We start from the raw sequence: 11264 nt of genomic DNA on the forward strand, positions 1-11264 counted from the left end.
CTTGTAATTCCTCTTTAACAGATGAAAATTGCTTTGGAAACTTCCTTGAACTCTATTCCCTAAATGTAGCTTGGCCATCATCCTTCAAGCTTGTGGCCCACTGATAGATATCTGGAGGGTCTCCTGACTAAAGTGTTACTAAACAGTAGTGGCCTCATCAAAACACCAGCAGGGGGTCCCTGAGGGTCCTGGAAACTTGCTTCCAAATTCCTTCGAGCCTCCTGCTAACCCTCACCCCCTCCCCACCTGAAAGCATAGAACCAGTCACTGCTCACGTTCCTCTCCCCTTGCTTTAGGACCACAGTGTTTGTACCATGGGTATCTCAACAATCCTTTCTTCATCATTCACTCCAGAGCCCCAGTATTTCACATCAGAAACATGTCTAGAATTTCTTGACCATTGGCTCCTCTCCCACATCCCAACACTTTGCACTGGACAAGGAGGGCTGTCACCTCTGTGTAGTTGACAGAGTTGACTTCTGGGAGTGAAAGGAGTGAAAGTTCTCAACCAGGCAGCCCCCTGCCCCATAGGTTTTCTTTCACACTCATACCATGGAGATGAAAAGGTCAGGTCTGGGTCTAGCTGGTGACACTAACTTCCTCTTCATCTTAGGGACCATCTTAGGGGCACAGTTTGTCAATGGTCACTTGGTGACTGTGGTTTTTGTTACAGGGACTGCTGACCTTCAGGGATGTGGCCATAGAATTCTCCGAGGAGGAGTTGGGACGCCTGACCCACACTCAGCGGCAACTGTACAGGGACGTGATGTTAGAGAACTATGGACATCTCCATTTCTTGGGTGAGGAAGACTCCTTCCAGGTTTCCAAAGCCCCACACAGGGTTTTGTTCCTTCTTGTGAAGACTGCCTCTTGGGAGATTTCGCTTGGAATGACTGGATTCCAGATCCAGGCAGAAAGGGAAAAAAGTAGGGGTTTGTGGATGGAGAGACAAATCTTCATGATGTTTCCTTTTTAGCCTCAGCTTCTCCTTCCTCAAGGTAACATCATGGCTTGTGAAGATGAGCGGCAGTTCTCAACATTGAGTGACATAGAATGGTGCTGCTCACATCTGAGACTGAAAATTCCCCTTCTTATTTTCATGTCTGCTACTTATAAGTAGAGGTCAGGATGTGAACATTGGAAATGCCTCCAATGTGTTCTAAATGGACTGTTGGGCAACAGCTTTTGGGAAACCATTTTCTAGAATTGTCCAATATCTTCTCTACTGAACACAAGACTCGTGGGAAGTTAGAATCAACAGAAATAGTCATTTTTCTTTTTCCTCAGAAACAGGTCTCCTTCTGTCAAAGCCAGACCTGATCATGTTTTTGGAGCAAGAGAAGCAGCTCTGGGATGTGAAGAGAAAGGAGACTGGAGGCTTCCATCCAGGTAAGTGGGAATGAATGAAGCAGATGACAGAGGGGACGTCCAAGTCTGAAGGAGGAAGGTAGACCTTAAGCTGTGGTTCGAGTAGCTCTCCTTGAGTGAATGTCAGTTGGAAATATGCCCAGTTTTTTGTCTCTCTCTCTCTCCCAGAGGGACATCTGCTCTCCAACATTATCTAGCTCTTCCATTCTCTAGGGATTCTCCTTCAGCTCCAATGATGGTCCAGCATATAATCGTCATATAATTGGAGGGGGAGTCCTCCTTAATCTCCCTCCATTTCTATGAGGACCCTGGGGAAGTCATCCTATTTCTGAGGACCTCTACGCTAAAGTCTTTCTAAATTCTGGTTTTCATCATGAGACAAGTAGGTCAGGGGGTTTGGTGCAGAAATTCCCAGAACACTTGAGACATATTTCTAATGTTCTCTGGCTTATACTTTCTAATGTTACAGAGGCTTTAATCTTAGGCCTACAAAACTGAGATTCAGTAACTTCATCAGTTAACAAAGCACAGCCCTAAAATGAGAAAATGTACTGCTTTATTTCCCTTCAAATGTTGTTTTTTCTTATTCTTTCTTTCTTTTTTTAATTTATTTATTTTTTTTTTTTTTACATATAGTTATTTCCACTCTTTTGAGTTTGTTTCCTCAGTGGTGAAATAGTGTAATAACGTCTGTCTTTGTTTCCTAGAATACCTACATAACAAATGCTATTGGGGAACTAGCACATTTAGAAGTTGAACTTGTAGCCTTTAATAAAGTCTCATTTATTACCTCATTTTTTAATAATTGCATCATGATTCTGTCTTCTGTGAACTTCTTGTGACTTTTTCATATGTATTTTCACTTTCTGATTAGTTCTATATGTGATTTAGCTCAATATTTTGTACATCAAATGTCCTGATATGACATGTGCATGTGCTTTTTAAGAAGTGAGTTAGACTGTTAGTAAATTTCCCATATATTTTGTTTAAAATTTTTATTTGAGAAACAGAGAGAAAAAGTGAGTAGGGAAAGGGCAAAAGAAGAGGGAGAAGCAAACTCCCTGCTGAGCAGGGAGTCCAGTGTGGGGCTGGATCCCAGAACCCTGAGCTCATGACCTGAACTGAAGGAAGCTTCTTAACTAATTGATCCCCACAGGTACCACAAATCCCCATGTTTGGAAAATATTTTCAGTAATGCAATATTATTTCTGGGAAATTAATAATGAACTTTTTCTTCTGCATTCCTCAGAATGTATCAGAATTTAACCCCAAATATTAATTTCATATACAGTGTCTCTCAGCATATTTTTCAACTTTCATGGTGTTTATTTACTGAGAAAAGAAGATGTTGTTTGTTTCCTCTGTGTTACAGAATGAATTAACAGGGTTACATTCTGTGCAGGAGGAGGAGTGTATTAATAACATAGTATATTTCTTTCAAGTCTTTTAATTCATATAATTTTCATTTATAGCATTTTGTGATTGATTTTAATGAGAATTCTTTATAATGTTATAGTCCATGAAGATATGCCAATCAAATGCTTGTTTTTCATGGATATATGGACACAGTTTTAAATTATGGTTATATGGAAGTTTTCCTTTTCTGTCACACATCAATGTTTTATTTAGAATTTCGTGGGTCAAGTTTTGTCTCATTCTGGTATGGTTATTTCCTAATAATGTGCTGCTTCTGTCTGGCTCATTCCACAACATTAGCTAGGTGTAGATTCAGTTTTATCTGTGTATGTTGTTATAGAAAGAGAATTTTTCAGCTCCGTATATTTCAAGACCATCGAAGTATGCCTCAAAACACAATGACCTTCATGCTTTTTGCTGGTAAATTTTGTGTGTCTTTGTCTTGTGTTTGTATGTCACACATACATACTGTGTGACCCCTACTTTTTGTCTCCTTGGTGAGTGGTCAGTGAATGTTGTACCATGTCTAGGTGAGTTATCATCAACATAGAATTCATTTCCCCATGTATTTGTGGGTGAATTTTTATTCTCTGTGCATGAGAGAGAGACTGTTTTGAATTCAAGTAATTTTCAAATGTTTTATACTTCTGTATCATGTTTTGGTATGAAATATGAAAGATATATTTTATCTGTAATTGTAAGATGAATGCCCATGATATGCCTTGGTACCTTTCTCATTGCCTTTTGTGTCTTCTGGGAGTATTTTCCTTGTGGTTACTCTAGAGATTCCTTAAAACAACATTGTTGTAAAACAAACCATTTCAACCTCTGTGTTGGGTACATAGAAGATTCTTTCTCCTGTCTCTACCCCTGCACCCACTTTGTTACCAGTCACACATTCTTTTATGTTGTGTACTTTATGACCTACTTTAATGATTTTTATACTTTTTTTTTTTTTAAACAAAGCTGTGTAGCAGAAATAAACGTGACTGGTGTCTCATTACAACACTGCAGGTTGGTGTAATTGTCTACATATTTATGTTCAGCAGAGAGCTCTGTGTCCTCGTGTGGTTGCAGTTCCTGGGTAGAATCCTTTTATTTCTTTGAGAGAGCATTCCTTTAATGGTTCTTTTTGTCTTTTTGTCTCCTTGGATAGATCTACTGGTAAACGTAGAGGGGTTTTTACTTGGGAATGTCTTCATTTCTACATCTGTGGAAAAGAGTTCTGCCTGGTAAAGTATTCTTGGTGGTAATTTTCGACCTTTCAGTACTTGAGTGCATTATGCCGGCCCCATTCTTGTTGGGACTGCTGGGAATCCCACTGCTGCTGTTCTGTGAGCTCTTGCATAAGGTGAATTGCATTTGCCATGCCGTTCTAAAAGTCCATTTTCATTTGTGGTCTTTGATGGATTAACTACAACATGTCATCAGTCCTCCCATTCTTTGTATGTGGTCTGCTGTATATACCATAGTTTTATAAGGAAGTAATTTGAGGAAATAAAACATTAAGGCAATCATAGGGAAAAAACATTTACTGTAGTGCACTGGAGTCATCAAGATAAACTTGTCTGTGTAAGTGGACCGTTACTGATGAAAAGCACGTTATTCAGTGGTTAACTGTGTTTGTTACTAGACCTGAAAGGATTCAGGGGCAGGTCGATCTCTAGAGGGGGATCAGTATTTGCAGTGTGATTCTTTTTTTTCTTTTGACTGTATTTTATACATGCAGATGGATGTCCAAACAAAGCCAGTGTAGCGGGGCACCTGGGTGGCTGAGTGAATTAAGACTCTGCCTTCAGCTCGGGGCATGGTCCCAGGGTCCTGGGATGGAGCCCCGCATCAGGCTCTTTGCTTTCTGGGGAGCCTGATTCCCCTCTCTCTCTCTGCCTGTCTTTCTGCCTACTTGTGATCTCTCTCTCTCTGTCAAATAAATTTTTAAAAATCTTTAAAAAAATAAAAAAAGAGAAAGCCAGAATAGCTAAACTTTCATCAGATAAACTAGCCTTTTAAGTTTTGGTAGAAATTGCATTTTCTGTAAATTGCTTCAAGATTTATTGTTTTTCAATTATTCCAGTGAAGGAACATGGATGCGTTTCCTAGTTACTCATTCTTTGATTCCTTCACAGTATATTACACTTTTCTTCTTTCTGGTTTGACCTCTACCATTATATTAAATTGGAAGAATTTTGGGGGTAGGGGGTTTGCTCTAAATGTATGATGTCTCTGTTTTGGGAATTGTTCCTTGTTGTGTAGAAACAAAACTAATTTTTATGTGTTGGTTTGTGTACCAGCTTTATAAAATCCATATGAGTTTCAACAGGATTAAAACAATAAGGATTGGGCACCTGGGTGGTTCAGTTGGCTAAGTGACTGCCTTCAGCTCAGGTCATAATCCCAGGGTCCTGGGATCGAGTCCTGCATGGGGCTCCCTGGTCCATGGGGAGTCTGCTCCCTCTGAACTTCTCCCCTTTCATGCTCTCTCTCACTGTCTCTCTCTCAAATAAATAAATAAAATCTTAAAAAACAATAAGGATTCACAGGAGAAGCAATGGCAGTGGAGTAGGAGGATCCTAGACTCATGTGTCCTGTCATGAGCACCACCAGGTAACTGTCAGGTATTCCTAAATGCCCCAGACATTGGGCTGAAGGGTGACAGGAGAAACTCCCCAAGTAAGAGGAGAGAAGAGGCCACATGGAAGATGGCAGATAGTGCAGAGACATGGTTTAGGGAGGAAAGGAGTATAGCATTGTGGAGGGCAGGGAGCCCTGGTTGTGCAGTAGGTGTCATGACAGAGGAGCACTCAGGGGAATGCCCAAGGAAGTTTCCCTAAGCCATTGGCTTAGAAAGGGAGAAGGGCTGAATTTCATGAGTTCTTGGAACCAGCACATCTTAAAGCCTGGAGGTTTAATGGTCAGCAGGTTTGGATGGGATAGAACCAGAAGGGCACTGGAGTGCTCCCGGACAGAAGGTTGGCAAACAACATGGGGGCACTGAGCATGGAAACAGTCATCTGAAGAACACCTGGGGTGCACAGTGGGGAGAGTATTCAGTAGTCTAGGAGCACATTCCTGAGAGGAAACATTCAGTGACATGTGGCTTCCAAAACATGGGAGCCCTCTCCTGTCCTGTAGCATAAAGCAGAGCCGCATTCAGTGAGGACACTGGCTGTCTTCCTTGTTTGGACCAGGCCCTACCCCCTGTGATCTGAGGGGACTGCCCTTCTCAGTGAGGCTTGCCTCAAGCTCAGCAAGGTCAGCCCCTGCCCACAACACATCTCCTGAGCAGAGGTTCTGCAGGTTCGCAGTCCTGGTGGAGTTGACCTCAGGTCTCCTTTCACAGTCGGAGCAGAGCTCACCTAGTTCAAACTGGCCACATTCATGCCAGGGACCAAACACTGCCTGTAGCAGGCAAGGAGAGCCCCTGCAGACCACTGGTCTAAAAGATACAGCAGGACACATCACTGACTTTTTTAATGGACAGAGGAAGGTAGAGAGTTAGACAAATGCCAAGATGAAAGAATTTATCCCAAAGAAAAAAAATTAGACCAGGGCAAAAGATACAAGGGAAACAGATAATAGTAACTGTAGAATTTAAGTCCACAATCAGAAGGATATTCAAAAGGTTGAGAAAAGGATAGTGAAAACTTTACCACAGAGATAAGAATTAAAAAATAATCGGGTGCTTGGTGGCTCACTTGGAGAAGCCATTGACTCCTGATTTCTGCTGAGATCTTGATCTCAGGGTCCTGGGATCGAGCACCACATCGGGCTCATTGCTCAGCTGGGAGCCTGCTTCCCCTCTCTCTCTGCTTGCTTATCTGCTTACTTGAACTCTCTGTCAAATAAATAAATGAAATATTTAAAAAATAAAAATCAGACATAGATGAACAATGCAGTAAGCGAGAATAGAAACAGGTTTGATGTAAGGGTATGCTGGAAGCAGAAGAATGACTTTGTCACATGGAAGGGAAAATAAAAAATACTGAGTCTGAACAAAAGACAGAGGGAGAACAATCATGCATCACGAGATTTATTTAGGTAACTCATTGACCCCATCAATGGTAGTAAAATTCCTAGGTCTTGGGCTTTTCTGTGCTGGTAGAATATTGATTCCAAATTCAACTTTCACACTTTTTATTGATCTAAGGAGATTTCCCATTTCTTTGGTTCTTGTTTAGTAATTCAGTCTTAATATCTTGTCTATTTTTAGGAATTCTCTAGTTTTTTGTTTTGTTTTGTTTTGTTTTGTGTTTTCATAAATTTCCCCATTAGTTATTATGTACTGGTTTATGGAGTTAACACATTGCCAGTTTTATTTATTTCATTGATTGAAATGGGCATTATTTTTTGTGTTCCATTAGTGTTAATCTTATATTTTATTTCAGATTTTTCTTTATTTTGTTTCTCTACTTTCATCCTAGTTTCTTCCTTTTTTAGTTCTTCTGGTGGAAATTAAGTTGTTTTTTCCAACATTTTTCTTAACTTTGTATTGTATAACATGAAGAAATTGGGAAATGGAAAAACTGGCAGAAATAAACAATACAAAAAATGACCAAAACAGTAAAAAAAATTAAAATGATGATTTTTAGGGATTTCTTTTTTTTTTTTTTTACATTTTTATTCATTTATTTGACAGACAGACATCACAAGTAGGCAGAGAGGCAGGTAGAGACAGAGGAGGAAGCAGGCTCCCCACCCAACTGAGAGCCCTATGTGGGGCCCCATCCCAGGACCCTGATCATGACCTGAGCCCAAGGCAGACACTTAATCATCCCGATTTTTAGGGTCTATAATCATGTCATGTGTGAACAAAGAGAGTTTTACTGTTTCTTCTTCAGTTTAGATTCCTTTACTCTATTTTTGGTTGCATAATTGTTCTGACCAGAGTGTCCAGTACTATACTCAAGGGCAGTGGTGGGGTCACTTCATTACCTGCTGATCATAAAGGAGAAGCTTGCAGACTGTCCCTACTGAATAGGTTAATTTGCAGCTTTTCATACATCTGTGGCATTCATTAGGTTGAACAGGTTTCCTTCTTTCTCTACTTTGTTTATAACGTGACATGTTGTCCAGTGTGCCCATATTTGTATTCTGTCTCACTTAATATGATCATGTCTTTTTTTTTTTAAAGATTTTATTTATTTAAGTGACAGAGATCACAAGTAGGCAGAGAGAGAGGAGGAAGCAGGCTCCCCACTGAGCAGAGAGCCCGATGTAGGGCTTGATCCCAGGTCCCCGGGATCATGAATTGAGCTGAAGGCAGAGGCTTTAACCCACTGAGCCACCCAGGTGCCCCGATCATGTCATTTTTAATCTTCATTCTGTTATCATGAAGTCTTCAAGTTATGGTTTTCTATATGTTGGAGGGCCCTTAATTCCTGGACCGTTTCCCACTTGGTGATCTTTTGTAAAAAGGGAAAATGTGCTGTTGATTCAGATTGCTATTTATTGTGGGCTTTGAGTGAATATTCCTCGCAGGCAGTGGTTTGTAAACCCTGTTGTTTGTAGTGTCTTCATCTGGCTTGCATGAGCTGGTAATGCTGGTGCCACAGAGAGAGTGTTCTGCTAGTTTCCCTGATCATCACTTCTTAGAAATGTTTGAGGAGATTTGCAGTCCTTTCTCCTTCAGTGTCTGTTTGAATATCCAATGAATTAATCTGGCACACAATTTTTATTTGTTGGATTTTTTCTTTTATTCCTCTTTCATTCAGCTTCATGGTTGTAGATCAGTTGATATTTTTTTCACTTTTCTGAAAGATGGAGTGGAAATTGGTTATACCTTTTTTGAAATTTATACTTGTCTTTTGGTGGGCATTGATTATCCATTGTTGCCTCTTATAATTACTTTGATTCCTACAGTCAGTTATATTGTGTTTGCTTTCACTTCTTCACCAGTCATTTTAGTCAGTTTTTTCTCTATTATTCTTAATTTACTTCTTGGGCTTTCAGTGTTCATCTTTTCTGACAAACAACTCTTCCTGTGGTTGATACATTCCTATTTTTCACTGCACTCTATTTGGTTCAGTTCAGTTTTCTGTTTCAGTATCCATCGTTCTGCTAGTTTTGAGCTCATGTGACCCTTTTCCTGATTGTTAGAGATAAAGAAAAGTGATTTGTGCTACACCATGACCATACCACAGGATTATCTATTAGACTCTGTGCTCAGTACGTTCTGTGCCATGTTGTGTGTCCATGGAGAAATGAAGTCCTGATGACTCCTTCTCAGCCATCTTTCTGACATTGTCTGATTGACTTGATGCTTCTATATTAGCAGTCATCAGTATATTCTTCTGAATGTAGTAAGTGCAATGGTTTTACTCTTATTTGGTATCTTTCAGCTCTATCGTCACATGACACCCAGAGTTTTCTGCTAAAGTGGAGCATAGAAGGTTCTTTCCAGAATGTGTCAATGCACAGATACAAACATAGTGCTGTTGAGATTTTACACTTACGCACAGACTGGGACAATGATGGGGAGAGTGAAGGGCATCAGAGAAATCCTGGACGATACACCCAAACTAAGGTAATTGCCCTTAATGAAAATCTCACTGCCCCAAATGGTGAAGGAAATAAAGCACTGTGGAAAACCTCCCTTTTTAAGTCAACTGTTTCTGCAGAGCAGTGTGTTTTTGTCAGCACAAGCTCCAATCAAATATTCAATCATAGCGATTTGTGGACAGACTGTTTGGAACATCTGGAAAGTAACCTAGTCCAAGCTGAAAATAATGATTTGAGCCATTTGGAAAATAGGATTGGCCTGAACTTTCAGTCAAGTATTTCTGATCATCAGAGATTTAGAAATGAAGAACAAAGTGCTCAGTGGGATCCATTCGAGAGGGACTTCACCGAGGAGTTGACCCTCCAGAATGACCAGAGGATTTCCACTGGAGACAGAATTGCCCAATGCACTGAATCTCAGAAAACATTGAACCAGGGCTCCAGTGTTCACAGATGTGTCAGGGCTAGGTTTGCAGAGAACCATCATGAATGTGATAAATGTGGGGAAGGCTTTCATCCAAACTCTAACCTCAGTATACATAACAGTGTACTTTTGGGAGACAATCCTCATAAAGATAATGAATGTGGGAAAGCTTGTAACCAGTCCTCCAGTGTTGGTGATCATCAGAGAATTCACGAGGGAAAAAATGCATTCAGTTCTAATAAACCAGGGACCATGTTTAGTCAGTCATTAAGCCTAAAAAGAAATGACATAATTCCTAGGAGAACGGAAACTTACATCTTTAAGGAATGTGGTAAATCCTTTGACTGCCACTCAACACTGTCTCCACATCAGCGAATGCATACTAGAGAAATAGTATACAAATGTGAAGAAGGTGGTCAAACCTTTAAGGACTGTTCATCAATAAAGGGACATTTGCAGATCTATACTGGAGAGGAACATTACCAATGTCAGGAATGTGGCAATGCTTCTACATTGCACTCAATGTTTCCTGGATATCACCGAATTTATACTGGAGAGAAACCTTACAAATGTCAAGAATGTGGCAAGCCTTTGAACAATCATTCAAGTCTTTTTTTTTTTTTAAAGATTTTATTTATTTATTTGACAGAGAGAGATCACAAGTAGACAGAGAGGCAGGCAGAGAGAGAGAGAGAGAGAGAGAGGGAAGCAGGCTCCCTGCTGAGCAGAGAGCCCGACGCGGGACTCAATCCCAGGACCCTGGGATCATGACCTGAGCCGAAGGCAGTGGCTTAACCCACTGAGCCACCCAGGCGCCCAATCATTCAAGTCTTAATAGAGATCACCAAATTCATATTGTAGGGGAAAATTACAAGTGTAACGAATGTGCCAAAGTCTTTAAATCACACTCAAAACTTACTGAACATCACAGAATTCATAGTGGAGAAAAACCTTACCAGTGTCAAGAATGTGGCAAGGCCTTTAAGCAGAATTCACACCTTACTCAACATCACAGCATTCATACTGGAGAGAAACCTTACCAATGTCAAGAATGTGGCAAGGCCTTTAACGTGCACTCACACCTCAGTCGACATAGCAGAACTCAGTGACCAATGTCAAGAATGTGGCAAGGCCTTTATTGACAGTGGCACCCTTATTCGACATCACAGAATTCATACTGGAGAGAAACCTTACCAGTGTCAAGAATGTGGCAAGGCCTTTAACGTGCACTCACACCTCACTCGACATAACAGAACTCATACTAGAGCAAAACCCTATAAATATCAAGAATGTGGGAAGGCCATTCATTGGAACTCAAGGCTTACTCAACATCAGAGAATTCATATTGGAGAGAAACCTTACCAATGTCAAGAATGTGGCAAGGCCTTTAACCACAGGTCACCCCTTATTTGACATCACAGAATTCACAGTGGAGAGAAACGTTACCAATGTCAGGAATGTGGCAAGGCCTTTGTTGACAGCAGCACCCTTATTCGACATCACAGAATTCATACTGGAGAGAAACCTTACCAATGTCAAGAATGTGGCAAGGCCTTTA

General features: G+C 40.5%; 1 protein-coding gene across 1 annotated transcript in view; it reads left to right on the plus strand.

The window, feature by feature from the left end:
* Positions 1-673: 673 nt before the first annotated feature.
* LOC111140176 (zinc finger protein 724-like) overlaps positions 674-11264 on the plus strand; it is a gene marked incomplete at its 5' end in the record, with an annotated part of 27588 nt that continues 16997 nt past the window's right edge. Inside the window, 5 exon segments of the mRNA XM_022492517.1 lie at positions 674-800; positions 1294-1389; positions 9123-10193; positions 10568-10798; positions 10869-11257. Coding sequence (XP_022348225.1) covers positions 674-800; positions 1294-1389; positions 9123-10193; positions 10568-10798; positions 10869-11257 — 1914 coding nt within the window.

Source organism: Enhydra lutris, unplaced genomic scaffold, assembly GCF_002288905.1.
Source record: "Enhydra lutris kenyoni isolate GAN:26980312 unplaced genomic scaffold, ASM228890v2 scaffoldscaffold221, whole genome shotgun sequence".
In the NCBI taxonomy this organism is placed as follows: domain Eukaryota; kingdom Metazoa; phylum Chordata; class Mammalia; order Carnivora; family Mustelidae; genus Enhydra; species Enhydra lutris.